General features: G+C 42.0%; 1 protein-coding gene across 1 annotated transcript in view; it reads right to left on the bottom strand.

Moving 5' to 3' along the window:
* The window catches only part of LOC126457809 (lysosomal acid glucosylceramidase-like), a 141,854-nt gene that overhangs the window by 77,164 nt on the left and 51,509 nt on the right, over positions 1–13,181 (bottom strand). Inside the window, exon 3 of the mRNA XM_050094422.1 lies at positions 10,390–10,531. Coding sequence (XP_049950379.1) covers positions 10,390–10,531 — 142 coding nt within the window. The remainder of the gene's footprint in view (positions 1–10,389; positions 10,532–13,181) is intronic.

The following is a 13,181-nucleotide window of genomic DNA, read 5'->3' as shown; positions in this document are numbered from 1 at the left end:
AATGTAGAGCAACATTTCTGCTGCGTTCCATGCTACAGCTGAGGTTCACAACCAGGCAATAGCTATCGTCTGTGGTAAAACTTAAATTTCTGAAGGGTGAAACAAAAAATGGTTTGATTATGGTTTGGTCATGACTAGATAAGTTTCATTTTTTACGCTCCGATATTTCTCGACTCCATCATCATCATGATCACCAGCTAGATGACATACACTGCTGGATAAAAGTCGCTTCTAGTCTTCTCCATGCGTTATCATCGTCAGCGATATGAATGCATGTGGCTCCCGTATCTTTGTGATGTGATATACGCAGCTTCCATTAGATTGCCGTTCCAATTTTTATCTTCAGCAAAGCAGTAAACTGTTTCCTTTGTCCATGTGCCACCGATTCACCTGACTAGATGTCCTGTCCATCTTCATTTAATTTGCATTACACTCAGAACTATCTCTTCCACTCCAGTTTGTTCCCTCATCTATTTGCTTTTTTTCTCCTGTGTCACCAAGATGAATCAAATCGGGCATCTTGCTGTTTTTCACTGAGTAGCCCTCTGTTTTGAATGATAGCTGTATGTTAAGTTCCTGACTCAATGTCTCAACGCATAACTTGTAATACACACAAATTTTCCTACGCAGACACATCAGAAGCTTGGCTCTGCAAACTTTATTTGGTTCATGAAAGCTGCTGCATCCTATCTTTACTCTTCCATTTATGACATTCTCTCCTATTTGGTAGCAATTTTAGAATTGTTAAAGGAAATGTCAACTATGTCCTGCACTGCAGCTCTGTAATCTCACAATAGAATTACAGGAGCGCTGGCGCGCTGGGTGGACTTATACCCCAGACAAATTAGTAAGAAAATCAGCAAATGGCGGAAAAATTTATAATGTTTTGAAACTTCGGGAAAATACTCATGTGGGGTATAGTAATAAGAAACAGAAAAGTTCCCCTTGGTCGGGAAGGCGCGTCACCCTTTTATCCCCTCCTAAAGTCAATCTGTACGATTTTTTAAATTTATATGCAAAAACGCTCAGTTTTCGAACAGAGCTCTTATTAGTAGACTAAATACATTTCTCGCTAAATTGTACACGTAAAAGATCTTTTCATTTATACGAATGGTATTTGAGGTATAAGAATTGGAATAGAATTCTGTTAATTTAGGCCTAATGGTTCGCAGTTTTTGTTGCTTAGCAAAATATTTAAATGAAAAGCGTAATCAAGTGTATGGAAATATTTCGTAGCCTATACTGGGTGTTACAAAAAGGTACGGCCAAACTTTCAGGAAACATTCCTCACACACAAAGAAAGAAAATACGTTATGTGGACATGTGTCCGGAAACGCTTACTTTCCATGTTAGAGCTCATTTTATTACTTCTCTTCAAATCACATTAATCATGGAATGGAAACACACAGCAACAGAACGTACCAGCGTGACTTCAAACAATTTGTTACAGGAAATGTTCAAAATGTCCTCCGTTAGCGAGGATACACGCATCCACCCTCCGTCGCATGGAATTCCTGATGCGCTGATGCAGCCCTGGAGAATGGCGTATTGTATCACAGCCGTCCACAATACGAGCACGAAGAGTACATTTGGTGCCGGGGTTGCTTAGACAAGAGCTTTCAAATACCCCCACAAATGAAAGTCCAGAGGGTTGAGGTCAGGAGAGCGTGGAGGTTATGGGATTGGTCCGCCTCTACCAATCCATCAGTCACCGAATCTGTTGTTGAGAGGCGTACGAACACTTCGACTGAAATGTGCCGGAGCTCCATCGTGCATGAACCACATGTTGTGTCGTACTTGTAAAGGCACATGTTCTAGCAGCACAGGTAGAGTATCCCGTATGAAATCATGGCGGTGAATCGGGGAAGTACAGTACATACTGATGAAACTAAAATGAGCTCTAACATGGAAATTAAGCGTTTCCGGACACATGTCCACATAACATCTTTTCTTTATTTGTGTGTGAGGAATGTTTCCTGAAAGTTTGGCCTTACCTTATTGTAACACCCTTTATATTCTACTTGATGATATTCCATTTGCGATCAGTACTGTTGTATGAGGAGCAAGTGCCAACAATGAAAACGTCAAGTTCCCGTTCCCGTCCCCCTTCACTCAGCGCTCCCGTACCACTATTGTCGGTGGCATTTCTTCCTACCCAGTGTCCAGTTCAGTTGAGTTAATGTTGTGAACTATCAAAGTAGTGCCAGAGAGTTCTGTTTTTGTGACATTATTCATCAGTTTGTGGTGGTATGAAGTGCTTGTTCTTAGTCTCATTTCTTTTCTCTGGACTGAGAAAACAATGATGCTGTACCCTACTATCTGTTTTATTAGTGGTAAATCTGTTTCGGAAGGAGAGCTATCAATAGTGATGAAGGGCTCGAAAATTCTGATACGCGTCAGCGAGGAACAGAAGGATGAGACTCATAATCTTCTACAGAACGCTGGAGTGATTGAAGTTCATAAGGTATGTCGACGTGATATATTAAGGAACGTAATATAAGAAAACTAATTAATCAGAATGTTGCACAAGCAGATGATAAAAGTTTGAGATTCGCTTCCTCTTATCTATTCGGTTTCTAAAAAGACTGTTTCATACGTGCGGAAACAAAACCACGTGGAGTGTTTGAACTTCGCTCTTTAACTGTGAAACATTCGCTGCTTGAGAAAGCAGAGAAAAGCGTTGATGATTTCGGTAGAAAGGTTGCCGAACGCATCAACAGCGTTTTGTTTTTAGTAGCTGCAGAAGCCCGTTATCATCAAGATTGCTATGCTGAATTAGTTTCGAACCCCTCCTCTGTTCGAAAGAGAGACCGCCCTCAAGATACCAACTTTGATGCCGCTATTCAAGAATTATGAAAATTTATAAATAGTTGAGAGGAATGTCAATTTTTACTGTTTGATTTGTTTTGCAGAAAGTTAATGAATGTCCCCCAGAAGGAGAGACAATGATTATAAAAGCTCTGAAAAATAAACGGACTGAATACTTCGGTGATGGAGTCTTGTTTGCCACAACGCCAAAAATACCCCCGTTGTATGTTTTCGTGGCAGTGGCCACAAACTTTTGAATCCATGGTACAATGAACGAGCTGTTAATGAAAAAGATGGGAGAAAGAGAATAGTAGAAGCAGCAGCAGCTATCATCTATGAAGATGTAAGATTGACTCCTTACAGTATTGCCAATTATCCAGATATCAATGACCTGACAGAGAATGCTACAGTTATGGTTTCTGGCACCTTTCACGAATTTGTGAATGGTGTGGTTTTGTCGAAAAAAGAAAGGTAGTGAACAGTCCGCTATAAAAAAAATGTACAGCAATATCCCATGCGATTGTGTCAGCTACCAGGCCTCGTTCATTTTATCTCACCACTGCAACTTGGTCTTTCAGAGTACTTGTTTTGTAAAGTAGGATCAAAAAACATTGTTGAAATTGTCCCGAATGTGGGTTTCTGCTCTTCATATAGCACTGTGGCTTTATTTGAGGCTTCTGCCGTTGAATTCTGGAAATCAAATATTTCAAATAATTCGTTCTCACAGTTCGTTTTCCATAATTCTGACTTCAATATTGCAACAATGACGGGCAAAGGTACATTCCATGCTATGGGTGGAATCAGGTGTGTGTCTCCAGGGAGAGTGATTGAACATCAGAAAGTGACGAAACTCTCGGTCACGGCGAGCTCTACTGCCCAAAAAATTAGTCTGCTAACATTCCGGAGGCAGAATAGAGCTGGAATTGAAGAAATTGTTTGCAAAATGCCTACTCAGAACAGTCATTCACTAAAGCAACAGTACCTACCAATCACGACTTTACTTGAATGATGGGAAAGTTTTTACAGCTTTCTAATCCTGCGTGTCAACGTTTTATGGAGAAAATCACAATTGGAGAACCTTATACGAAATCAAATGTATTAGCGCTTCCAATCATTAACAACTCGCCCACACATTATAACACTATTTTAACTGCTTTTACTAATGACATCACGGAGAGTAAGAAGACCACACAGCAAACATGTATCGTCACGTTTGATCAACCACTCCACACGAAAGCTAAAGATATATTTGCAGCGAAGGATATTGGAGGGAATGAGCTATTCACTAATGTAGTCATTCGATTACGAGGTTTTCACTTGATAATGTCTTTTCTAGGAGTCATAGGGTCCTTAATGAGAGACAGTGGACTCTCTCAACTTTTGGAGACTGTATATGCTGCAGTTTCTGCTCCCCACGTACTTTCTGGTCGAACATACACGAGGGCGATTCAGGCTCAGTCTGAATTCATGTGTGCTCTTTCCGTCATAATACTGGAGGAATTGGCGGCCATAGAGAAGGAGAAGCTACACATTAAAGACTGTATTGCTGATAAGAGTGGAAACGGTGCATCTATCGGCGATTTGGAAAAAGTTCAAGTGATTGAAAAGCTGAAAAATAAATTGGTCTACACAATGGATGCTATTAAGCAAAGAGGGAAAACTTCCCAGTTATGGATACAATACATTCATCCTGTCATCTTGTCATTGCGTTTCATCCAAGCAGAGCGTATGGGAAATTGGGAGCTCCATATAGAATGTGTGAGAGCTATGCTCCCAATATTCCTTGCAACTGGACGCCTTCCTTATGCTAAGGATCTTTTGTGCCTCCAGGACATGGAAAAACTGAAAGAAACCATGAAACCCGCAGAGTTCGATAAATTCACCAAGGACAGTTTCTTCAAGGTTCGACGCTCTGATAAGTATTGGTGTGAACTATGGACCGACATGACGATAGAACAAACGCTTATGAAGAACCTGAAGAGAGTTGGTGGTGTTTCACACGGAAGAGGTTTCATCGTTAGTGTGTTGAACCGATGGATTTTGCGGTATACCAATAGCCCATGACATATGTGAAGCTATAGAACAGTTCTGCAATTTACACTGGGTTTCGAGTGATCAACATGTCGAACTGAGGAGTGGGAGAATAGAAATTGTCGACAAAATTTGCAGAACATTTCCGCTATGGTTGCAACAACATACTCCATTTGCTTATAAGGAGCAATTGTATTCATTAGGATCTGGATTAGTAGCTTCTCAGGATGTAAACTGCTACAAATCTATGTCTGTCGGTGAAGAAGCTCTTCGAACGATAGTTACTGTCTGGCCAAAATTTCGTTCTATGAAGCTTAAGCGATCTAGCATGGTTAGGACAATGTACATGTTAACTGTTAGGCTTGAAAAAAATATAACTGAAGTAAATACAATGCAGTTATTTCAGAGAATACTGTGCACGTTTCATTGTACTGATGATTTAAAGGATTCCTTCTCTTACGAATTATCGGATGTACCAGTGTCTCTGTTTGACAGCAGTGGATTGATGAGGAAAACAAAAACACAGTCGTCGCTGTACAATCTTTTCAATCAAGCATCTGAAAGGAATGTTGACAATAATGAATCGAAGTTCTTTGTAATATGATGTCGTGTGACTAGGGCCCCCCGTCGGGTGGACCGTTCACTGGGTGCAAGTCTTTTGATTTGACGCCACTTCGGCGACTTGCGCGTCAATGGGGATGAAATGATGATGATTAGGACAACACAATACCCAGTCCCTCAGCGGGCCCTTAGGATTGACATTCTGTCGCGCTGACCACTCAGCTACCGGGGGCGGACTCTGTGTTATAGACGGGGGGTATCTTATCCACCACGTTTTGGTTCAGAAGCCAGGATTGCGGACGACGATGCAGATGTCGAAATTGTTACAAAAGCAATAAACGCCTCAAAATTTTACCAGCAAGTGGTTACAGTGGGTCAAGATGTAGATCTCCTTGTGCTACTTATCGCTCTTGCTCCAGATGACAGAGACATAAACCTGATGAAGAAAGGTAAAGGTAGCATCAGAACAGGGTGTTACAGCTCTAAAGAGACGTGTAAGTCCTCACTCGTTCATGAATGCAAGAATTCAATACTGTTTCTTCATGCTGTAAGTGATTGCGACAGCACTTTAGTCCTGTTTGGGAAAGGAGAGCTGCAAGCTTTCCAACTACTCAACCGGTATCCACAACTTCACAATATTCCACAGGAATTCGAAGATCCTGCTTCCTCTCCTGATACCATTGCAAAAGCAGGAGAGAAATTTATACTCTCTCACTACACAAAAATAGTAGAGAGTCTTGATGATAACTTAAAAGCCATTCAATTTAAATGTTTTAATGTGCTTGTGGGTCAGACAAACAATGCTGTCATAGTCTCTCGTTTGCCACCCACTACTGATGCACGACGCCTCCATTCTTATCGAGTTTACCTACAAGTCCAGCTATGACTGAGGAACAGCTAGGATCCCAGAAACTGAGGCTGGAGGGAATCAAACTTGTCCGTTTCCCCCATTCACATCAAACGTCCGCCTGCTACTGATGCGGCTGCACTCAAGGCTGCGGAGGGAAGTGCGGAAGAGTGAAGGCTGACCTTCATTGCACAACAATGTGGAAAAACTGAAGTGGACAAAGCTGCACTAATGTGCCTCGCAGTGGTTTGACAGAAGATTTGGATGATTGTTTTATTTAAAAAAAATATTTACGAACTTATTTGTTTGATAGATATTCTGGTATTTTCGCTGTCAACATGCTGTACATATGATTGTAAATATACTACAACAAAAGTAATTATTGATTAGTTTTACAATAATTCGTAATGCTCACGAAAAACGATTTTCATTCCAATAATTTAAGTTGCATAAATGTAAAGTAAAAGACTATGAAGTAAAATTGTTCTGCGTAAATAAACGTCTGTTTTAAAAGAAAATTCACTTTCTTTTACGTACGAATTTTAGCACTCATAAACTTTGCTTAAACATGCATTTGACCATCTCTCAGTAGATTTCACCAGAAATATTTTCTGTCGTAGTAAATGAACCGTTTTTCTTGAAGTTTGGAAAAAGTAAAATAAATTACAATAGGGGGTAGGGGAAAGGGAAGCTCCCCCGATAGGGAAGGGAACTTTCCTGTTTTCTACTTCTTATCCCCGAAGAGTGTTTTCCCAAAGTTTCAAAACTTTATAAATTTTTCCCCCATTATTCCCAATTTTCCTGGTCTATTAGAGGTAAGAGAAGAAACTCACAGGAAATCATCTTATCTACAGTACTGTCATATGAAAGGTACCAGCTTAAACTATTATGTGTGTCCGAAAAAAATAATGGTTGCATAGGGCAGACTATTTTAGACCTTCAAGAAAAAGTGAAGCTACAGATTACAAAAGACGCCGAACGTATAATCTGTTTAAAGTTACTTTAGGATTGACAGGTACGAAGGAATCAGTGGAAGGGGAAGTTGAGGGAGGAGGGGGGGGGGGGGGGCGGGGGAAGCCTACGCGGAAGGCATTTAATGACGTTGATTTTGCTTCATGTCTTTTTTATGCTCTCAGGAATTATTTCACTTGTTGTTAGTAGTATTTGTTGTGTGGTACAAAACAATGTCAGAAGGAAGGTCGTTGAAAATTACGAGTGGAAAAATTCCCCGTCGTTCTGTTAGCCAGGAGGTCAGCCGAGACGAAAATATTACTCATAAATATCGCTCTTAACAATGTAATAGCTGCAGTAACGAGATACGGTTTCTCGTACCGTTCTTAATAAGATACCTTTTCTCACCATAATAAACACAAATAAATATTTCTTATTCTGTTAGAAATAAGCAGCCGGATCAGAATTTGTAAACCTAACCATCTGTTTCTTGTAACGAGACCAAACGGCGGCCACTTAGCACGTGACGTAAGAGTGGACCGTTTAGCGTCACGTTTTACTGAAATTATCTCGTATTAGGAAATTCTGACAGTGTTCGAGTTGTAGTAGATGAAAATGTGATGAGATTTAGTTTGCATGATGTGTACACTCAACTTCAATAACATAAAAGTTTTCGACACGTCGGAAATTCGGTAACGTTGTCAAAAAATGCATTTTCGTAAACTGTCCCTCTAACGTATTAATAATTTATCGCCGCAAATAAAACTAAAATGAAATCATAGTGTAGTTCTTTCAGATCACGTCGATGTCGGTTCCATATTTGTACAATGAATGAGTTTGCCATTTTGACTGAACTGAATAAGTCGTAAGACTATCCTTACGTTCTGCGAGGGATGTGACTATTATGTTCCGCATCTCCACCTGTCCTTACAGATATATCAACGCTAAGATAAGAATATGGATTCTTACGTATTACGCTGTGAATAAATGGAGGTGAAGCGACAGTGTGCCATGATTTGCGTCGGCACACCTACACTCCTGGAAATTGAAATAAGAACACCGTGAATTCATTGTCCCAGGAAGGGGAAACTTTATTGACACATTCCTGGGGTCAGATACATCACATGATCACACTGACAGAACCACAGGCACATAGACACAGGCAACAGAGCATGCACAATGTCGGCACTAGTACAGTGTATATCCACCTTCCGCAGCAATGCAGGCTGCTATTCTCCCATGGAGACGATCGTAGAGATGCTGAATGTAGTCCTGTGGAACGGCTTGCCATGCCATTTCCACCTGGCGCCTCAGCTGGACCAGCGTTCGTGCTGGACGTGAAGACCGCGTGAGACGACGCTTCATCCAGTCCCAAACATGCTCAATGAGGGACAGATCCGGAGATCTTGCTGGCCAGAGTAGTTGACTTACACCTTCTAGAGCACGTTGGGTGGCACGGGATACATGCGGACGTGCATTGTCCTGTTGGAACAGCAAGTTCCCTTGCCGATCTAGGAATGGTAGAACGATGGGTTCGATGACGGTTTGGATGTACCGTGCACTATTCAGTGTCCCCTCGACGATCACCAGTGGTGTACGGCCAGTGTAGGAGATCGTTCCCCACACCATGATGCCAGGTGTTGGCCCTGTGTGCCTCGGTCGTATGCAGTCCTGATTGTGGCGCTCACCTGCACGGCGCCAAACACGCATACGACCATCATTGGCACCAAGGCAGAAGCGACTCTCATCGCTGAAGACGACACGTCTCCATTCGTCCCTCCATTCACGCCTGTCGCGACACCACTGGAGGCGGGCTGCACGATGTTGGGGCGTGAGCGGAAGACGGCCTAACGGTGTGCGGGACCGTAGCCCAGCTTCATGGAGACGGTTGCGAATGGTCCTCGCCGATACCCCAGGAGCAACAGTGTCCCTAATTTGCTGGGAAGTGGCGGTGCGATCCCCTACGGCACTGCGTAGGATCCTACGGTCTTGGCGTGCATCCGTGCGTCGCTGCGGTCCGGTCCCGGGTCGACGGGCACGTGCACCTTCCGCCGACCACTGGCGACAACATCGATGTACTGTGGAGACCTCACGCCCCACGTGTTGAGCAATTCGGCGGTACGTCCACCCGGCCTCCCGCATGCCCACTATACGCCCTCGCTCAAAGTCCGTCAACTGCACATACGGTTCACGTCCACGCTGTCGCGGCATGCTACCAGTGTTAAAGACTGCGATGGAGCTCCGTATGCCACGGCAAACTGGCTGACACTGACGGCGGCGGTGCACAAATGCTGCGCAGCTAGCGCCATTCGACGGCCAACACCGCGGTTCCTGGTGTGTCCACTGTGCCGTGCGTGTGATCATTGCTTGTACAGCCCTCTCGCAGTGTCCGGAGCAAGTATGGTGGGTCTGACACACCGGTGTCAATGTGTTCTTTTTTCCATTTCCAGGAGTGTATGTTTCTTTTAATTGCTGGTGTAAATATGATTGTTCTGTCATTCTAACTGGAACCTGAGTGTGTGCTGTTGCGTAATACACAGTGTGTCACAGTTCCGTTAGGACTGTGGCTCTGAAAAATAAAAGCTATGGATTATTTTTGCAAAATTGCCGTATTTATTGAAAATAGTCTCCCCTTGAGTCAAAACACAGCTGAGATCGTTTTAAAAGTGTTTTGAAACTGTCACTGTGGTCGTTTTTTGGAGTTGCATTTAGTACTGCAATAGAATGTTCTTGGAAGTCTTTAATTGCGTCGTAATGGTATCGCTTCATTTCCAACATCAAATTGTGGAGCAACCAGAAATCGGCTGGGGCCAGATCCGGTAATCCAGAAGTGTGATCCATTTGCTGGCCAAAATCTCGTACACAGGAACGTGCCTCTCGGTGTTCGTGTCGCATTCGACGAATCCTTGGCCTCAAACGCTGGAGAACTCAAAAAACCTGATGTTGTCTCAGTGCTCCACTGCCATTTTCCGACGGGTATCAGTGATTCACTGTTACATTCGCGGCCAGGATGCCAGCTGCAGTAGACTTCCGCACATTTGTTTTCGAGACTCCAAGGATCGTAATGCCACATCTCGCCACGAGATGGCATTGCAGTTTGGAACCTCACACAAGCACTCCTAACGGAACTGGGACACACAGCGTGTGCTACATGCGAGACGAGCAGTCCTGTTACGTGAGGTTGGCCCTACCTGAGCAGGTGCTGCTGGGTGGCCGAGCTGAGCGCCCTGATGTTGAAGGCTGTGGAGTCCGTCATGCCGCCGCCAAAGCCCAGCATCTGCTGGAACTGCTGGCTCGTGTCCACCCGCAGGCGCGCCGCTCCAGACCGCAGCTCTGCAACCACACAACAGGACTACAGCAAGACCGGCATGCTGCATGTGATCAGCAGTATAGATTTGTTATCTCTATCTGGATGATCAGCAGTACGGATTTGTTGTCTCCTTCCGGAGACTGGCTCGATACTCCTTTTCGCGCTAGTCTAGTCTGTTTAAGCCTCTTCGTCTCTGTGTATCAAGTGCAAGCAACACCTTTTTGAATCTGTTCGCTGAAGTCAAGCTCTGCTCTTCGTCCCTCTACAATTTTTACAAACTCCCTTCCTCCCCCCCACCCAACACACACACACACACACACACACACACACACACACACACAAACACACATACACGCACCGAGCGGTTATGATTAAAGTACGGCTATTAACTGAGGTCCAGTGTGGGCTGTACGTATTGTACGGAACTGAAACGCGTACATAAGCTAATGTGGAACCGATTTAAACCGAAAAAAAGTTCCAATTTTGGCCACCAGGTGCAATACTGGCCCTGTACAGTATCTTGTCGACATCTTCCATGCTCACATTAAGATGACTGTGTAAGAAGCGGACAACAATAAAATCAAAATTTTCCTTTTCTCACTTGTTTGACCTTCCGACGTCCCATTCCTAATGGAAACATTTCTATACATTATTCTTGCAGTCACAGCTCCAGAATAGCACATGGTGGTCAAAATTGGAACAATTTTTTCCTCGGCGTAAATCGGTTCTACATTAACGCTCTAGAATAACTGCCAAGTTTGGTTGCCATATGGTAATTATAGCCAACACTGGTCCTCTGTGAGTAACTGCACTTTATTTGTAACTACCCGATATGTATGTGTCTCCATTACTGAACTTGATTACTCAAGATTTGTCCTGTAAACACTATACCTTCTATTAGTCAAGTCATGCCACACAACTTCTTCTTCCTGATTCGATTCAGTGTTATTTCATTTGCATCCAATGCACCCAGTCTAATCTTCAGTATTCTTCTGTAACTCCACATTTCACAAGTTTCACATGTTTTTCTGTTCATAAAATATTTTCTTACTGTAGCAAGCCAGCATTTTACATGCTTTTTGTTTCTGCCATTGTCAGATTGTTTACTATTCATACTTACTAATCTGATGTCTCTAGTATTATCATATTAGATTAGATGAGATTAGATTTACTTTCATTCCAATTGATCCGTAGTGAGGAGGTCCTCCAGGATGTAGAACATGTCAGAAAAACAATAATACATGACAAATATTTACAACTGAAACAAATAAACTGATGTACCTTCCACTGGTCCCAAGTGGAATGATCGCCATTTTTTTAATGAAAACTATATGAAAGAAGCATTTTATAAACACTAATGCACTGAATTTAAAATTTAAAAAAAAGTCTTTTTATTTATAAGGTAATAAACATGTAATAGAACTACTATAATACTTATTTACAATGATCACATTACTGCGCTGAAATGGTGCAGAAGTTAGATTGTACTTACACACATAAACACACATACACACTTATTTACAATGAACACATTACTGCACTGAAACTGTGCAGAAGTTTTGAAATTCATCAATGGAGTAGAAGGAGTTGGCCATCAATAAATCCTTTAGGCTTCTCTTAAACTGAATTTCATTGGTTGTTAAGCTTTCTATGGCTGCTGGCAAGTTATTGAAAATGTGTGTTCCTGAATAATGCACACCTTTTTGTACAAGAGTAAGTGATTTTAAATCCTTGTGAATATTATTCTTATTTATAGTATTCATTCCATGCATTGAGCAGTTGGTTTCAAAAAGATATTTTTAATGACAAATATCAATAAGGAATAAAGGTATTTGGAAGCAGTAGTTAGTATCCCCAGTTCCCTAAACAGGCTTCTGCAGGATGTTCTTGAGTTCACACCGCGTATAACTCTTACTGCACGTTTTTGTGCCAAGAAAACTTTAGCTTGGCTTGATGAATTACCCCAAGAAATAATCCCATACGACATTATGCAAGAAAGTAAGCATAGTATGCCAGCTTTTTCATTTTTATATCCCCTATGGCTGATACAATTCGCATTGCAAATAGAGATTTGTTAAGACACTTCAGCAGTTCTATGGTGTGCTCCTCCCAGTTGAATTTATTATCAAGCTGTAATCCCAATAATTTAACACTGTCCACTTCTTCTCTCTGCTTCTCATTGTATGTTAGGCATATACTCATGGGACACCCCTTACAAGTTATGAACTGCATGTAATGTGTTTTTTCAAAGTTTAGCGTCAAAGAATTGGCTAGGAACCAGTGATTAATGTCCACAAATATTTTATTAGGCGATCTTTCTAAGACTTCACTTGATTTGCTATTTATTGCAATGTTTGTATCATCAGCAAACAAAACGAAATTGGCATCTCGTAGTGTTACTGATACAAAGTCATTGATATACAAAAGAAAAAGTAGGGGCCCTAAAATGGAACCTTGTGGGACCCCACATGTAATTTTTTCCCAAGCTGGATGATGCCTGATAGCTTAATACATGTCTCTTTCCTAATAACACCATTTGTTTCATGCCAGAGATATAAGATTTGAACCATTTTGCAGCATTTTCTGTTACACCATAATATTCTAGTTCACTTAAAAGGATATTGTTATTTACACAGTCAAATGTCTTTGACAGATCACAAAATATACCAGTTG

The sequence above is a fragment of the Schistocerca serialis genome, chromosome 2, assembly GCF_023864345.2.
Source record: "Schistocerca serialis cubense isolate TAMUIC-IGC-003099 chromosome 2, iqSchSeri2.2, whole genome shotgun sequence".
Taxonomy (NCBI): Eukaryota; Metazoa; Arthropoda; class Insecta; order Orthoptera; family Acrididae; genus Schistocerca; species Schistocerca serialis.
The sequence above is the reverse complement of the archived record's forward strand: the minus strand, read 5'-3'. Positions and strand labels throughout refer to the sequence as shown.